This window comes from Physeter macrocephalus, chromosome 14 (genome assembly GCF_002837175.3).
Source record: "Physeter macrocephalus isolate SW-GA chromosome 14, ASM283717v5, whole genome shotgun sequence".
Lineage (NCBI taxonomy): Eukaryota > Metazoa > Chordata > Mammalia > Artiodactyla > Physeteridae > Physeter > Physeter macrocephalus.
The window spans coordinates 10,623,068-10,641,361 of record NC_041227.1 but is presented as its reverse complement, the minus strand read 5'-3'; the positions used below and the strand labels follow the sequence as shown (position 1 = coordinate 10,641,361).

Here is an 18,294-nt window from a genome sequence, read left to right as displayed (position 1 = left end):
CGTGGGGCCCGTGCCAGGACTCGGCCCTGGAGGGTTTTGAAATGTGGAGGAAGACGCTGGGAGTGCAAGGGCGGAGGTTGGGAGGTTGCAGCTGCTGGGATGGTCCAGAGGGAGATAGATGCTGGTGGCCTGGGCTAGGGACCAGGGTGCAGGTGGGGAAACGCGCGTGTGTCTTTAATTGAAATTCTTTACTGAGGCAATTAGAGATTCACAGGCAGCTGTAAGAAATAATACAGACACAGTGCCCTCGTACGCTTTGCCCAGTTTTCCCCAATGGTAACATTTTGCAAAACCGTGGTACAACGTCACAACCCGGATATCAACCTGGATACGATGCGTTGCTCACACTGGGATGTCCCCAGTTTTACCTGGACTCACTTGTGTGCGTTTAAGTTCTATACAGTTGTATCCATTCTGTACAGTTTTATTTTATTTAGGCTCCTGTCTCCTGACTCTGGACTGTCCCAACCCCACAGGGATTTCTCAGGTCGTCTTATGACTACCTTCACCCTTCTTCCCTCAGCCCTCGCCCAACCCCTGGCAGCCACGAATCTGTCCTCCCTTTCTAAAATTTCGCTATTTCTAAAATGTTCTATAAATGGAATCATACAGCATGTAACCTTTTGGGATTGGCTTTTCTCACTCAATGTGATTCCCCGGAGATTCATCCAAGTTGCCTTGTGAATCGAGTCCGTCTGGATGCCTTTGCAGGCGGAGCCAGGGTTGGAGCGTGGGGCTCAGGGCTGGCGGTGTCCAGCATGGAGCCCGAGGCCTCAGCTCTGAGGCCGAATGGGATCACCCAGGGAGGCGGAGCGAACACTTACCGATTAAGCGTCTGCTGTGTACCAGGTGCTGTTCTAGGCGCGGGGGATGCAGCCGTGACTGAGAGGGGGGAAGAGGTCCCTGCGGGGGCCGCCAGGCTGATGCGGGGCTGGAGGCCTGGGCTGGACGGGATGGGTGGGGAGCAGCTCAGGATTTCTCTCCCTCTTTTCTCGCTTTGCAGCCAGGGAAGGTGGGGACCCCGATGAGGCCAAGAGCTCCTCCCTGGGGTGGAGGGTGCAGACGAGAGGTTTCCAGGAGTCCCGAGTAAAGTGAGAAAAGAGCAAAGTGTTGCCCCTCAGGCCAGATGGAGTCCATTCAACAGACACTGACCTGTCTTCTGAGACGGCCTTTGTCCTTTCAGAATATTGTTATTTCTTTGACAAAGGGATGGGGTTTAAGGCGGGGTGAGGCTGGGGAGGCTTTCTGTGTCCCTGCGGGCACACCGACAGGGTTCGGGGTTGGAGAGGCCCTGAACCCGTGGACCGACTCGCCAGCTCCCAGCACAGTCCGCTCCCCGCGCCCCGGTCCCCACCGCTGCCGCCGCCTCCTGGCTGCCTCACTTTCCTGTCAGGGCTACTCATCGCTTCCCTCTCCTTTCCTCTCTTATTTCCTCATTTTTCCCTCTCTCCTCCATCTTTTTCCTCCTCCTTTTCATCTATTTCCCCTCTTTCTGAATCCCCCCCTTATCTGGTTGCCACATCTCTCTCGATTTCAGTTCTCTCTCTTTTTTTTTTTTTTTTTTTGCGGCACGCGGGCCTCTCACCGTTGCGGCCTCTCCCGTCGCGGAGCACAGGCTCCGGACGCGCAGGCCCAGCGGCCACGGCTCACGGGCCCAGCCGCTCCGCGGCACGCGGGATCCTCCCGGACCGGGGCGCGAACCCGCGTCCCCTGCATCGGCAGGCGGACTCTCGACCACTGCGCCACCAGGGAAGCCCCCAGTTCTCTCTCTTTTATATTCTTCTCTCTTGGGTTTTGTTTGTTTCTGCCTCTACCTCCCTTTGTCTGTGTCTGCTTCTCCCGCTCTGATTACCTTCATCTCGGTTTCCACCGAGCTCTCTCTGTCTCTCCCTCTTTTCCTTTCCCTCGCTCTCAAACGTTGTTTCCCAGACTTTGGAAACCATCCCTTTCCACGCTCAGGGGCCCAAGGGATGAAATGTCCTGGTCCAGCCAGGACAGTGCATGGGTGAGTTCCCGTGAAGGGGCTTCGTGAGATCAGTGCCCGGGCCCGTGGGGCTGCAGAGATGGCACTGGTGCAGTGACGGTAACCGTCCGAGGCTCACGGGCCATCCGGTGGCAAAGGACGGGCTGGGGCTGAGACCAGGCTGGAGCTCTGAGGACACCGGTGTCTGAGTCAAGGGTGGATCGGGAAGAGGCTCCTGAGGCCACCCGGATGCCTGGGGTGGGAGAGAAGGGGCCCAGGTGACAGTCCGGACGTTGCCTCAGAAGCAGGTTCCTGCAGTCCTGGGTGAAGAGTCTTTCTGGGCAGGGCCGAGAGGTGGGCCCGTGCGCGGCTTCTGAAGGCCTGCTGGTCCTGGTGGACGCCTCTGTTTTTGCCCTCTTGGCTTGTTTGTTTAATGGAGAACAGCTGCCCACGTTTGGGATCCCGACAGAATGGTCGATTGTGTCTGTGTTTGCCTTCTGCTTCCCAGAGCTAATTGGTGCTATTTCTAACATTCTTTTGTGGAGTCAGCCACCTTCGAGGTCAGCCAACAAAACCTTGAGGATTCTATTGATGATCAGCATCAGAGTGAGAAATGTACGGCTCTGGTGTGACAGTCGCCAGCTGCTGGGCCCTGGCCAGCTGTTGGTGCGGGCTCACGGACGTGAACGTGGAGAATCTCCGTTTGACAGGGAGGCCGCTCGGCTGAGCGTGCCGCCGGGCATGGGCAGCTGGTGTGTTGCCCTGGCCTGGAAAAGGATCTTCCTTTCCCCGTTCTAAGCCAAGAGTATGACAGTCCCAGCTCCAGCCAAATCATCCACTGATGTCCCCCCAAACTCTACCACTGATCCTGCAGCCACCCTTTGCCCCGTGATGTTTTCTTAGCCAGGAGCGCTGGCTCCATGCTGTGCACAGAGCTGATCCTGAGTGACCTTTCTGAGGATGGAGAACACAGTTCCCAGTTTGGAATCCACCTCTGTCACCACGACCCGCTACAGAATTGGCGGGTGCAGTGCAAAATGAAAACCTGGGGCCCCTTTGTCAGAACTTACTAAGAATTTCAAGATGGTGACAGCAGAGCATCAGACCGAGCCATGAGGCCGGCCCTGCCCGTCACTTGCAAGCGTCATGCTTTGAGCGGATCTTAAGCTTGCTGCGTCTTAGTCTCCACATCTGTAAAATGGGATTTACAGTCCTATCCTCTGCATAGGATTGTCATGAACAGTGATTGAGATAATGTTAAGGTTTAGCTGCCATTATTATTATTATTATCAGTGACATTAGTATTATTATTTAATAGCTCATTACCTGTGTTGTTCCCTTCAGTGCTTCACATATGCTGCAGTGGATGAGTTTTATTTTCTTATTTATTTATTATTATTATTTTTAATATATTTATTTATTTATTTCATTGCATGGGGTCTTAGTTGTGGCTCCAGGGCTCCTTAGCTGTGGCCCCAGGGCTCCTTTGTTGCAGCACGGGGGCTCCTTCTTTGCAGCACGTGGGCTCCTTAGTTGCAGCTCATGGAATGCATGCGGGATCTAGTTCCCTGACCAGAGATCCAACCCGGGCCCCCTGCATTGGGAGCGTGGAGTCTTATCCACTGCACCACCAGGGAAGTCCCTATTTATTTATTTTTAAATGACCTTTGACTTTGTATAATTTTAGATTTGCAGAAAACTTGTAAAGACAGTGCTACTGAGGGCCTCCGTGCCCCCCTTACTCCGTCTCCTATTTCCTGTTGTCTCGCATCACCTCAGAGAGCTGTCAAGACCAAGACCCCACATTGGTCCAGTACCGTTCACTGAACACCAGGCTTTGGATGTTACCAGATTTTTCTTCCTCGTCTGTTGTCTGTTCCAGGCTCCCCTCCAGGGCAGTGCATTGCTTTTACTGCGTGCTTTATTGATTTATTTAGGTCACGCCACACGGCGTGCGGGATCTTAGCTCCCTGACCAGGGATCGAACCTGTGCCCCTGCAGTGGAAGCACAGAGTTCTAACCACTGGACCACCAGGGAAGTCCCTATGTGTGCTCTACTTTTAATGTGGGTCACAGACCTGGCCAGGGTGGGGTCACCAGCCTTGAGCCACCCCGAGACTCCAGAATGGGTCCGACCAGGCGTCCTCAGCCGGAGACGTGATTGTCATTATTGGTCTCAGGCTCCGGGGCCCTGACTTGGCGAAAGGCCAACCCCCAGGCCCTTCCTGCTCTGCCTGGGGTGGTGAGAAGATTCATCCATTTCCCGTTGCCTGAGTGTCTCCTGTGCGCCAGGCTCCAGCTGCCGCTAGGGCCGTGGCCCTAACGACTGGCTTGGTGCCCGTCCCGATGGAGCTCGGCCTGGTGGGGAGCCGGGTGGTAACCGAGGAGAGAGGTAAACAGGCTAGGCTCCACAGTGCTGCCGCAAAGGAGGGAAGGTGACACAGATGAAACTGGGCGTCCCTTAGGAGAGTCTGAAGGAAGGAAGGAACCAGCAGAGGAAGACTTTGTGGAAAGGCCTTGGGGGGGCAGCAGGTGCAAAGGTCTCCCGTCAAGCAGACCCTGGTGAGATCCAGGAGCAGAAAGAAGGCCCCAGGCTGGAGGGTTTTGAGTGATGGGAGGTGACAGACGGAGTTTACAGAGTCAGGCTGGATCATGTGGATCTGGGGTCAAACCCCCCCAGCTCCAAGGTGGCAGACAGCTGGCAGACAGGTGGCCACAGCGATGTGGCCGGCGGACCACGCAGGCGAGAGCATGCATCTCCTGGAAAGGAGGGGCCACTGCTCAGCGCGGCTGCCCATCACTGCCCAGTGGCCCAGAGCTAGGGATTTTTTTAAAGGGAAGCTTGCAATCCTTTTTTTAAAGAGAAATGGCATTTCACTCAAAAGTATGGGAACACCAGCAACCAAGCCGACAACAGTACTAGTAAACGTAGCGCAGTGGAAGCCAAGCAGGACACGCCTGAGGACTGCTCACGCGTTGGGAACCACGGTGGCAGGGCCTGAAGGCCTCGTGCAGGAGCTGGCTTTTATTCTAACTACAGTGCGGGACTTCCTGGAGGATCAGACTTGTTTTTTAAGACAGCCCCTCAGGCTGCCATGTGGGGAATGAGTTGAGGGCAAGAGCGGAGGCTGGAGACGCGATGGCAGTGGCGACGGACGGAGAGAGGGATTGGGGAAGAATTAGCAGAGGGGATTGAGGATGGGCTGGATGTGTCGTGGGAGGTTGGGTGGCCCCCAGCTTTCCGGTTTGGGCAACCTGGGTTGACTGAGGTTCCGGTTAGTGGGTGGACCCACAGTGAGTCACCTGACCGCTGAAAGGCTCAGTTTGCTCGTCTGTGAAGAGCCTTTGTGATCTTCAGATTGGAGTCTCTGGAATGTAGCCGGTGCCCAACATACATATAAGTGCATGGTAATTAGACAGTTACACTCAGTGGCCGGGTGATGAGAGGCAAAGCCCAGGTCAGACACCTCCCTCCTCCAGGAGATGTGCTGCGAGGGCAGAGGGCCCCGGGCGGTGGGCAGAGGTTTGCCAAGGTTGGAGAGATCAGACTCCGGGTCAGAGACCTAGTTCTGGAGGAGGCTGTGCCATGACTCCGCCTACCTGGTGTCCTGTCTTGCCTCCTAGACCCCATAGGAGTTTGAGTTTAGTAGCCAGTATCTTGGCAGAACTTCTGGGGCTCCTTCTCTGCTGGTTTCCGTGTTAAAGCTTTTCCTCCAGCTAAAAGCCGAATCCCCGGGGACCTGGTAGCCGTCTAGGGCTGCTGCCGGGGTCAGCACGGCCTCTCACAAGATTACACTGGCTTGTCCCTGCTGCTGGGGTTCCCCTGGGTAGGGGCTCTGCCCCATCTGGGAGCCCCCAGCCCTGTTCCTGTCGCCAGGGCTGCAGCAGCCTCCGCTGCCACCAGCAGCCGAGGTGACCGGGCCGGCAGAGGCGGGGCAGCAGGGCTCCGAGGGGCAGGAGGGCAGCTCCCGTGCAGCCACCGTGAGGCCGGCCAGCCCGGCCCTACGGGCAGGAGCGGACGCGCAGGGCTGCTTAAGAGAAATGGGAGGGGCTCTGCTCCCAGCTGTCAGGGTGGAAGCCTGGGGGCCCTGGAGCAGACACAGACATGGCAGGCAGGACGGGCAGGCGTGGTCTGAGGTGCAGAGGGGGGCCGCGGAGGGAGGCCAGGACCCGTGGTGAGGGCCGTGCGGGCTGGCTGAGGCGGGGGCCGGTGCCAGGAGCTCAGAGGAGCCCGCCCGACTCCGTGTGACCCTGGGCACGCGGCCTACGCTGTCCCCTCCGAGCCAGCTTTCCCTTCCACAAAACGGCCCCATTGCCATACCTGCCTCCCGGGCCCTGGAGTGCACTGGAGGGGACCTCGGGCATTGGCAGCAGCCGCTGGTCTCGGCAGCGGCCCAGGCTGGCCGTCCCCACCCCAGGGGGCCTGGGCCCCAGATGGGAAGCATCCAGCTCCTCACCAGCCCCCCGGTGACGTGAGCCTGGAGCCGCTGCCAGCTCAGATGCCCGCGGGGCTCGGCAGGTCCTGCGGACAAGTGAGTCAGGCCTGGCGGGGACAGTGGCAAGCCTGACAGCACATGCCCAGTGGAGAGGGGCCAGCTGGACGCACGCCGCAGGAATATGGGCCCAGTGCGGCCAGGTAGCTACATTGTTCAAGAGAAACAGGAACTTGATGTTTATCTGAACCATCCTGGTTCTTCCATGTTGGCAGGTAACTCATTTTTAAATTTGCGTAAGCCCATCCAGTCATGCCCGCGGGCCGGATGCTACCCAAAGGCCGCCCGTTTGTGATCTCTGAATAGGCTAAAGGGGGCGCTCCCGAGGGTCCCAAGGTTGGCAAGCAGACGCTGGAGGGACACCCCAGGTCCTGGGCGAGAGCTCAGCCCCCAGCCCCACTCAGCCCCAGGGCCACCTGTGTCCTGGCTCAGTGCTGGGGCAGGGCGGGCCTGGGTTTGAATTCAGCTCTGCCAGTTCCCAGTCGGGTGATCTTGGGCACGTGTCTCTCTGAGCCTCAGTTTCCCCTTCTGGAAAATGGGAGCAGGGACACCTGCCTCTCTCAGCGGCTGTGGGCATGAATGGGCTGGGAGCCTGCAGGGCCCGCCAGCGGGCTGGGCACTCACTTACTACTCGGCCACTGTGGTTGGAGTGAGAGAGGCCGGGGGCTTGGTCTGTGCTGATGGACGGAGATGTTTCTTCTCTGTCTGCTTCCCTCCACCCCGCTCCCACCCAATAGAATTTTTTATTTTAGAATTAGAGACAAGTTGCTATGATAATACAGAGAGTTCCCATGTATCCCTCACCGCGGTTTTCTGTATTGTTAACATCTTGCTTTACTGTGGTACACTGTCACAGCTAAAGGACCCACCTCGATACACGGCTATTAACTAAACCTCTGCAGTTTATTCGGATTGCACTAGTTTTTCCCTAATGTCCTTTTCTGTTCCCTATTGTATTTAGTCGTCACGTCTCCTTAGCCACCTCTGGTTTATGACGGCTTCTCAGGCTCTCCTTGTTTTTGATGGCCTTGACAGTTTTGAGGATTATTGGTTAGGTATTTTGTGCACTGTCCCTCGATTAGAGCTGATCTGATGTTTTTCTCATGGTTAGACTGGGGTTATGGGTTTAGGGGAGGAAGACCACAGAGGTGAAGCGCCCTTCTCATCACATCAGATCCAGGGGACATGCTGTCAACGTGACCTAGCACTGATGATGTTGACCAAGACCCTGTGGCCGAGGCAGTGTCTGCCAGGTGTCTCCACCAGGCTGTTACTCCCGCCTCCGCCCCCGCCTCCCTACTCTACTTTGTGGAAGCAAGTCACCGCGCGCAGCGCCCTCTCTAGGGGGGTGGCGCTCCTGGAGGGGGCAATGCGCACGTCAGTTATTTGGAATTCCCTTTTACCTTTTGGAACTATTTTGAGATCTACAAGTTTTCACCTTTTTGGTGATCATTCCATTTCATCATACAAACAACCTGGGCTGAGTCCTGGATCCACACCCATTTACTACCTGTGCCACCTTGGGCAACTTGCTATTAACTGGAGCGATGGTGAGAGTAATAATAGCATGTGTCCGTCAGGCTGTGTTCGGCGTCATAACAGAAACCTGACTAAAGTGGTTTAACTAAATAGGGTTTGTGTTTTTCCCTCATGTGACAAAAAGTCCTGAGTGGCCGGTTGATTCTCCTGGCTGCTGCCCTACCATCCTTAGCCGGGAGCTTTTGTCCTTATGGTCCCAAGGTGGGTGCAGCACCTCCAGCATCACTGCTGTGCTCCAGGCAGGACTCCATGAAGTCGACGGTATTATCCTCATTTTACCGAGAGGAAAGTGAGGCTCAAGAGGATGAGAAACCTCTGCCTTGAAGGAGTGCCGTGAGGGTTAGAGATAATGTGTGTAACCTGGGCCACAGGAAGTGTAGTTGTTGTTTTCCCAGTAGGGTGGGCCTCTCCCAACTCCCCTGGGGCTGGAGGTGCCCGGTAACCTGGGAGATGAGGCTGAGTCTCTGGCTACCTGAGCTTCCACCCATGGTCAGCCTGAGGCCTCAGCCTCCCAGAGGATGGACCCACACTTTGGAGCCTCAGAACCTGGCCCACACGTGGGACAGCGGTGTGGCCTTTCTTTTGAGGCGGAGGATGCTTAGTGAGCCGGGGCAGGCTGGAGTTGCAGTGATGACCCAAGAGCAGCCAACCAAATAATACTCCGGCCTGGGGACAGTCAACAAGGTGGGCCTGGTCCTAAATCCTGCAGCCTGTGTCTGGCGACCTATCACTTAGTGCCCACTTGCATGGGAGATACAGAGATGGGTTTGTCATTCCTGTTCTATTTAGGAAGGTAGATTTAATTCTGGGGCAAACTGAAAAAACCAAGTCTGGCCTGCCCCCATCTTTGTAAATAAAGTTTTATTGGCATGCAGCCATGCCATTACTTTACACGTTGCCTATGGCTGCTTTGGTGCTGGGAGGGCAGAGCTGAGTAGCTGTGACAGAGACTATGGGGCTTGCAAATATTTACCATCTGGTCCTTTGCAGAACAAGTATGCTGACCCTAGCCTGAACAGAAAGCAGTCCAGGGAGATTGGGATTGACATATATCCACTAGTATGTATAAAATAGATAACTGATAAGAACCTGCTGTATAAAAATAAATAAGTAAAATTTAAAAAAAAAAGAGAGAGAAAGCAGCCCAGGATTGGGAATATGCAGCTGGGGCTTCCAAGAGGGAGACACGAGGCGGCCTAGGACTCACGAGGGGCCGTGGGGGATTTCTGGGAGCAGGAGTGGGCAGATGGCACAGGCCCTGAGGTGGGTGGGCAGACAGTGATTCGACTGGGGGGCTTCAGAGGAGAGGCCCTGAAGCCAGGCTGGCCCGAGGCTGCCCCTTGCCACGACGTGCTTCAACGGCCATCTGGGGGCTTTGTCAGGAAAGGAGCTGCTTGGTGGTGCAGACAGCCCAGAGGGCCAGCCCTGAGGCAGCCACCACCGGAAGCAGCGGGTTCCAGAAAGGTGACGTGGCCCCATGGGCCCTGGGGCCCGGAAGGGTGCACCCGCAGCTCCTCTGCCCAGCCACCGGGGGCTTCCAGATCATCTGATTTTCTAAGAGTAGCTAGCTGGCAGTCTGGTTTTCCTGAGCTATCTCCTGACTTTTTACATGTTTGCAGTTAATTCCAGTTTTTAAAACTCCTGCAGCCGACCGAGCACACACGTGCATCTGGTGTGTGGGCTGCAGGTTTGGGAACTCGGGGGTCCGGGGTGGAAGTGAGGAAGATGTGGGAGGCTGTGTAGACCCAGGAGAGCACGCCAGGCCCAGCGCCCCAGCTCCAGAGGCCCTCCTCCAGCTGGGAGCTCGGGCTGGTGGGGGGCGTGGGGGACTGGGAGGGAGGGCGGCCGAGCCCTGGACCTGTGGTGTCAGGTTTCTGTGTCTCCCACCCTGTCCCCGGCTGGTGGAACCTTCCCGCCTGCAGGCGAGGGTGGGGGCCTGGAGCCAGCGCCAGGGAGTTGGACAGTCCTCCTGGCTTACCTGGCCGCCCCTGGAGAAGACTCTCAGTACCAGCTGCAGGTGAGGGGGGAAGGGGAGCTCTCTGAAGTCCCTCCTGCGATTCTCCAGGATTTGGGTTCGAGGCCGGAGCCCAGCAGGGCGCTGGGCAGGGGCTGGACCTGGAGCCAGAGAGGCCTGAGCGGACCCCGGCCCCGTGGCCTCTGAGACGGGGACCCGCTCCTCCCGTTGCAGGTCACCCTCAGAGTCCAAGAGAAAATGGGTGTGAAAGCGCTGGCCTTCCTTGGCGTCCTGGGGCGCCTGCGACTGGGGCCTGGCCTCCGGCGTGTGGCCCTGCTCACCCTGACGACATCTGGGGCCTCTGGCTGGTTTTAGCCTCACACGCCAGCCCTCACCTGCTGATTCCGCCACTGGTTTCCAAGCGCTTGTCCGCACCACTGTGGACTTACTCTTTGCTTAAGGCAGGAGGCTTGGCTGCAGGTGACAACAGCCCAGGTCACCGTGGCTTAAGCAAACAAGAGAATCCCGTGGTCTTATGAACAGGAAAGGTCCCAAGGTGACACTAACCTCAGGCAAAATTTGATTCAGGTGCTCAAATGATACCGTCAGGACCCTGTGTTGCTTCCCCTCCCACCTCGGCTTCCTTGTGTTGGCTTCACTCTCAGGCAGGCCCCTCAGTGTGTCAGAAGTGACTGTCAGGCTCACGGCGCGCCCTCACTGGAACCTGGGAAGGGGGGACGGGGGCAGGAAGCAGCCCTGTCCCAAGAGCCAGAGTCCCAAGGCTGCTTCTCATTGGGTGAGCTGGGGTCACCGGCTCACTCCTGGACCAATCACGGCCCAGGTGGGTCAGGCCTCCTCTCGCTCATCCTTCAGCTGTGGAGGTGGGCAGAGCAGCTCCGCTGGACAGCTGGCAGCAGTGATCCCACAAGACGGCCAAGATGCTAATACCAGAATGGGACGTGGAGGGCTGCACAGGCCGAAATAACATCCCACGCCCTTCCCAAGCCCACCCGCTCTCCAAGAGCAGCATTTGGGGCTGAAGCGGCCACATTCGGAGACCCCTGGCTCAGCTCAGGGCCCCCCCTTCCCGGCTGACTGCAGGCCCAGATCTCCAATGAGCTGTGAGTCACTTTCCCACAGATTTTCCACGTGCCCCAAGATGTTGGCCGGGGCTTGGTCCAGGGCCAGCATAGAGCTGCACCAGCCTCTGCGGCCTTCCTCGCCACCTTCCCGGCTGGGGGCCCCTTTGGAAAGGGAAGCAAGCTTGTTTGGAATGGCTTGTCCTCGTGAGCCCCTGTAGGGTCCTGGTGAGCACGCGCGGCCGCTGTCTAGTAACGCGCGGCGCCGCCTGGCTGGGCGCTGGCAGAAGACCCACCGCTCCCCGCGTCCCCCTTCTCCTTGCTGTCTGAGTGCGGGAAGGGCGTTTCCGCTCCATCACCAGCAAAGACGCCACCGCTGCTTGCATTAGATCTCGCTGGAACTCAAGATACGATTGTATCTAAAGCTGCTAAAAGGAGTCTCTTAGGATTGCTTCTCCTTGGTTCCTTCATAATTATATTGATTTTCTCCTTTTTTGGAAGGCTGTCTCCTTCAGGGAGGAGGCAGAAGCCCCATCCCTGTTGGCAGAACCATTTGAGAGAGAACAGGGAGTCCAGAGGCCCAGGATCTCCAGGAGAGGGACACCAGCTCTGGCCCGGCCTGGCCACTCACCCTTGGGGCCCATGAGGCCTTGCCTGGGTCCTGAGATCAGGAGAGAAAGGAACCTGTCTTTTCAGGATCACCAAGTACACTTTGGCCCCCAAGCCATGTGTCAGGACAAGGGAGCTGGTCTTTGAACTGTCATTACTTGAATGTTGCATTTTCTAGATACTACAACGGCCAGTTCTCAGGAGGAACTGGGTGAGGATATTCTAAAACGATGGCTTATCCACAGACTGCATCCCTCAGGCTGTGAGATGCATCTTGGGGCTCGTTTCCCCGTTGTGTTTTGGTCACGGCGCTGTCAGAGGACTCAAGTCCAGCCCACAGGGGTGGGTGGCAGCCCCGGGAAGGTGCTGGGAGAAGGGGGGACAAACGCGTCCCAAGTATCCCCCAGGCGGGCTGAGCCAGGAGTGGCTGACCCGGGGTTGACTGGCTGAATGTCCCCTGTGTGCCCTTTTGTGAGACAGAGCCTTGGCCAAGGTGAATTGTTCGTCCTGACTTTCCAGATGTGGGTGGAGACTCGGGGAGGTACGCGGTCTCCAGACACCCGAGTGCGGCCCACCTTATCTGAAGCCCTTTGGTGGTTTCCTTCTGCAGCAGAGGGAGGGCTGGGGAGCGGGGTAGTTCAGGGCTTCGGGGCTCAGACATTAGAATCTGTCCGCTCTCCCCCCAAATCCAGCCACTCTCACCTTTAAGGGATGCCTACCTGTAACAGCTTCCACTCTGGTCCCCTGTTTCCCCTACAGTCTAGTCTCTGCTCTTTCTAAAACACTTATCACACGCGCACACACACACACACACACACACACACTCTCTCTCTCTCTCTCTCTCTCTCTGTCCCTGGTCTCTTAGGATAACGTTCGTAGCTCAGCCTCCAGGAGCCCACATCATCTGGCCCTGCTTTTCATGTCATCCCTGTCTGCACTCTGACCCGGCCCGACTCCAGACTGGGCTGCTTCAGGGCCCGCGGCCCAGCACACCACTCAGCACTGTGCACAGGGCGTCTGCAGCCTGGACCACTGCGCCTCCTGCTACCCCTCCACGCAGCGCCCCTGGCGGGGGGTTGGGGTCCTAGGTGCTTAGCCTCTGGATACCACCTGATCCCTCCAGGATGAGATGGGCCTCTTCTGGGTTCCAAGGGTCTCGGTGCCTCGTCGCACGTTGGTGGTGTTTTCCTATTGGTTCCTTTGTCTCCAGATAGACAGGAAGCCCCATGATGGCCGGGGATGCGTCTAGTTCACAGATGTGCCCTCGGCCGGCCCTAGGCACTCAATGAGGTAGTGGTTGAGTGGACAGATGCTCGGACAGGTGGGAGGTGGGTAAGGCACCTCCCGGAGCGTGGTCTCCCACAGCCACCCAGGAAGGGGGGGATGGTCACGGTGTCACTGTGGGGAACAAGCACGGGGGTGGGTAAGTACACACCCAGTGCAGCGCAGAGCTCGTGGACGGGCTGGGCTTTGGGGGAGCTGTTATTAACTATGGGCTGGAGCCACACACCCGTGCGCTGGCACCTGTGACTGCAGCTGAAGGCCGGGGCAGAGCTTGCTCTGGGCTGAGCGGGCAGAGGTGGCCTGGAGATGAAACAGTAAACGGAGCTGCGGGGGGAGGGCGGAAGGGTGGTGAGAGGGGCCCCAGGTGGAGACGTGCAGAGCCCTCCTCCCTCTGCACCCCTGGAGCCCCACACTCCTGCCCGTCTCCCTGCTGGTCCGCCCCGGAGCCTAGCAGACCCTCCCTCCTCCGAGCAGCTCACAGTTATTGGGATCGGCCCTGGCTCCACGTGAGAATCACCTGAGAGCTTTGAAATACCCCGATGCCCAGGCCACACCCCAGACCAACGACATCAGACTCTGGGGGCGGAGCCTGGGCATAAGCAGTCCGTAACCCTCCCAGGAGGTTCCCTGTGCAGTCACATTTGAGAAGCGCTGTTTGAGGCGGTCCTCTGTAAAACTGGTTTGACCTCGAGATGCCTGTGTAACCCGCAGGGTTAGTAGAGCTTGGGGAGGGTTGCTTGATGCAAAATCTCCCCTCCCTAACCTCCCTGCAACAAAAATCCACACCAGAAATAAGTAAGCACTTCTTAAAATGGTTCAATTAAAAAAAAAAAAGTAACACTTGCATGTGGCCCAGGCTTCAGGCAGCACAGGTGGGTGCACATTCAAAGAAGCATCGGCCCGAGCCCAGCTTTCCCAGGGCCTGGCCCACGGCGCGGTCTCGGCTCGCGGCCCTTCCTGGCATGCGGTGGCATGAGGTACACCTGGCTTTCTCAGTCATCCCCCCACCTCAGAGCCCGGTTCTCTCTAATGCTGCGGAGGGCTCCGTGGACACGGAACAGCCCTGCCGACCTAGCTCCCCATCGGGTTTCAAATGGGCCGGCTTTGGCTGTCACAGGCAGTGTCACCAAAGAATCATGGAGTCTTTGGTCACCTGGGCTATTCTCCCTGCAGAATGAACTCCTGCAACTGGAGTTCTTGGGTCTCAGAACAAGTGGCTTCACGAGGCTGATGGGGCACCTGGTTTTCTGTCATTCCAGAAGCTGTGGACGCCGGCGGCCCCGACCTTCGAGCTGCCCGCGTTGTACAGAACCGAGGACTATTTTCCCGTGGACGCCGGGGAGGCAGCGCGCCGAGCCCCCAGCTGCCAAAGGCGTCTGTGAGCCCTGCGGTCCTGCCGTCAGGGACATCGGGAAGTGAAATCTGTGTGCCGCGCAGATTGGTTGTTTTGTTTTGTTTTGTTTTATCGTTGTGGATGCGTTTTCTGAATTTTTCCCCTTGCTTCACGTGGGCCCACAGGGTTTGGAGAAGCATTTAGAACCCACAGGTGGGCAGTGCCTCAGAGATGAGCTGGGGAAGGCCTTCTCCACCGGCATTTGTCCTGCCTGGTGTTCTGGACAAGGTGGTCACCCCGGGGGATGGGCTGTGGGGCCTTGGATTTCCCTTTGCCTTGGAAGGGCTTTGCACAGGCGTTGTGAGGGGCTTGCGCGGTGCCCCCAGCGTGCGTGGCTCCAGGTCCATGCGTGTCAGCCGGTTTGTGTGAACCCCAGTGCCCACTGGCCCTGTGAACCGTCTCAATAAAGGTGTCCAGGTCACCTGGGTGTAAATGTTTCCTTGACGGGTGCTCCTGCCACTGGCTCAAGCCTGATCCTCAGAATCTGCTTATTATGAAGCCCCTCGCCTGAGGGGAGGGTGCATCTCTGGCCTTCAGATTCCCAGCAGAAGGCAGAGATCATTCAGATTCCCTGGAGTCCTCCAAGGTGTGTTTGCTTTAATTTCTTCTCATGTAGATGAGTTTCCTGCTATTGTTCTGAAATGCTGGATTCCTCACTTTGGTGATGGATATTTCTAGTTTCTGGAATCCCTCCGAGAGCCAAGAACACACACACACACACACACACACACACAGACACACACACACAGACACACACACACACACACAGACACAGACACACACAGAGACACACACACACAGACACACAGACACAGACACACACAGACACAGACACACACACACAGAGACACACACACACACACACACACACACACACACACACACACACACACCTGTATTGCAGACCAGCATTTGAATTTCACGGCAATCTGACATCATGAATCGAGTGAGACAGCGGGTAGCAAAGCAAAAAAAGAGTTGAGTCTTGCCAATTTTAGAACAATTTTTTTAAATTTTATTTATTTTTGGCCGCGTTGGGTCTTCGTTGCTGCGCGCGGGCTTTCTCTAGTTGCGGCGAGCGGGGGCTACTCTTCGTTGCGGTGCGCGGGCTTCTCATTGCAGTGGCTTCTCTCGTTGCAGAGCACGGGCTCTAGGCGTGCGGGCCTCAGTAGTTGTGGCACGTGGGCTCAGTAGTTGTGGTTTGCGGGCTCTAGAGAACAGGCTCAGTAGTTGTGGCGCACAGGCTTAGTTGCTCCACGGCATGTGGGATCTTCCCGGACCAGGGCTCGAACCCATGTCCCCTGCATTGTCAGGCGGATTCTTTTTTTTTCTTTTCTTTTTTTTTTATAAGCAAATCACTTGGCTTTTCTTTTCTTTTTTTAAAAAATTTTATTTATTTTATTTTAGGCTGTGTTGTGTCTTCATGGCTGCACGCGGGCTTTTCTCTGGATGCGGCGAGCAGGGGCTACTCTTCATTGCGGTGCACAGGCTTCTCATTGTGGTGGCTTCTCTTGCTGCAGAGCATGGGCTCTAGCCGCGCAGGCTTCAATTCAGTAGCCGTGGCACACAGGTTCAGTAGTTGTGACTCGCGGGCTCTAGAGCACAGGCTCAGTAGCTGTGGCGCACGGGCTTAGTTGCTCTGCGGCATGTGGGATCTTCCCGGACCAGGGCTCGAACCCGTGTCTCCTGCACTGGCGGGCGGATTCTTAACCACTGCGCCACCAGGGAAGCCCGGCAGGCAGATTCTTAACCACGGCGCCACCAGGGCAGTCCCTTAGGACAATTTTTTGAACTAAAAGATATAAGTGAACCCCTTGTTTCAAGTACGGCCAGCATTTTGCAGAGATAATTGTTGTAAACATAAGTCTTTATTTAAAAATGTCAAGACGTTATTTTAAATTATTGAAGTAAAATTTACAGACGGAAAGGTGCACCTAAGTGTATGGGTCACTGAATTTTCACACACTGAACACGTCGGCTTAACCCTCACCCTGATCTAGAGACACACAAGCATCATCAGCACCCAGAAGCCCCCTCGGGCTGCCTTCCAGCCAGTGCCCCACCCCCATCCAAGCTAACACTACCCTGACATCTCTCAGCATAGACGGTGCTGGTGTCCCCGGCTTCTGCACCTTGTAACTGGAGGCGGAGTGGCGTGTGTATACTCAGCGTGTCGGCTTTGTGCCTGGCTCCCCCGGCGGACACTGAGCCTGTGGCGGCATCCCAGTGGCTGCTGACCATTCATTGTCATGGCCGTGTTGTATTGATAGGGACTGTTTTTAACGACGGAAGCTTAGATCTTCCCCGTGCCCTGGTCTGCTCAGGGAGAGCAGAGATTCAATGGAAAGTTCCTTTTTCAGACAAGTGGAGAGGACACCAATTTCTGGAAAAGCGGGTGTATGTTGATTGCTGAAGCTGCCCAGGCTTCTTTCTCCTTCCAGAGGCCGAACCAGGGGTCCGGGAGAGGTGAACGGGAATGTCACAGGATTAAGCCACAGCAACAGAGGTGTCCTAAAATAGAGACCCACAGGACCGTGACTAAGAGCTTATAGGCTGTGAGGTCAGCCTGCCTGGGTGGCGCCGTCATCTCCTGCACATCTCAGCTGTGTGGCCCTGGGTTAGTTGCTTACCTTCTCTGAGACAAGCCTCAGTAAGATCTTCCACAGTAAGATACAGAGAATAATGGCACCTGCCTGTTGGGGTGTACTGAGGAGGAAATGAGATGACCTGTGCCAGGGCCCGGCAGTGGGCACTGGGTAACAGGTGGCTGTGATGGTGACCGGGCTGGCGGGGGAAAGGCCCACTGTCCTGCGTTTCTCAGTTGGCTCGTGGCATCCAAGAGCCTCAGCAGTGAGTGGCTTAGGAACTGCCTTACATTTCAGAGAAGCAACGAGTCACGGGAGGGTGAGAGCTGCCAGGGTCCAACTCGCACTCTCTGGTTTTGCTGTCCTGGGACTCTTTTGGGGACACCCCCCCACAAGGCAGCGAGGAGGGGTAAGGCTGTATGACAACATCTATGGGGAAAAGGTGACTAATGAGCTAGAACTGGCCTTTCCAAGTTTCCTGGAGCTGCAGTGCCAAACAATGAACTTTCAGGGACACTTGGAGACACTTAAGGGGAGGGAAAGCCAGGACACAGAGCCTGCCAGGAATTCCTGACCTCAGTCCTCTGAGCTGCTGGTGCTCTGTCCTGGTGCCAGGTGACCTGATGGGCGTCCCCCTTTAGAGCAAGTGTCGGATGTGTCCCCTAGCAAGTCAGCGAAAGCCTTGATGCTGACTTGAGAGGGTCAAACCCAAAGCCCACGGCAAGGGTCACTTGGCAGCCTACGAAAGGCTGATCGTTTTCTTTCTCTTTTTCTTTCATTGGTGGCTGTGTTTGGACAGGGGCGCCAGGGTATAGCCCACTGCAAGTCTTCATAAGAGCAAGGCCCTTTGGTCGATCATTCCCGCTTTCCCCGTGGATGTGAACTTCATGTCTGTTCAAAGTAAGAGGTTTCAAGACGGTGGCCCACAGGTTGGCAGAACTGTATGGTTTGCCCTGAACTGTTTTAAAATTGTTTTCATGTTGAGACAACTGGGTAACCATCTGGAAAAAATAAAGTGAGTTCCATACCTCATTCTGTACACCAGGAACGGTTCCAAAATTCCAAATGGATTAAGGAGGAGTTAAATGTGTAAAATGAATTTATAGAATAAGGAGGCAGAAACATTGGAGAGTCATAAAAAAAATCCAGAAGCCATAAAAGATGAAGAATTGGATTATATTAAAAAATTTTAAATCCTCTGCATGGCAAAAACAAACAGAAAATTCAACCGAAAAAAAAAAAAAATCTTAAAACAGAACGACAAAATCCTAAGCAAATTCAAAAGACAAATGACCAAAAAGACAAAGGACAAACTTGGAAGATATATTTGCAGCTTGTATTACAAAGGGATAATCTCCCTAATATATAAACATCTCCTACAAATAAATAAGAGGA

The 18,294-nt window shown here is 55.9% G+C and overlaps 1 protein-coding gene across 3 annotated transcripts in view; it reads left to right on the top strand.

Annotated features, from left to right (window-relative positions):
• Window positions 1-18,074, top strand: part of BCAS4 (breast carcinoma amplified sequence 4) — a 64,031-nt gene extending 45,957 nt beyond the window's left edge. For 2 of the 3 annotated variants that reach the window (XM_024128578.3, XM_024128575.3), the window contains one exon: window positions 14,181-15,108. In XM_024128578.3, coding sequence (XP_023984346.1) covers window positions 14,181-14,303 — 123 coding nt within the window. In that variant the 3' untranslated portion in view covers window positions 14,304-15,108. Of the gene's footprint in view, window positions 1-14,180; window positions 15,109-17,698 lie in introns of those variants that run through there. The other variant, XM_024128577.2, reaches the window with a different exon arrangement.
• The last annotated feature ends 220 nt before the right edge of the window (window positions 18,075-18,294 follow it).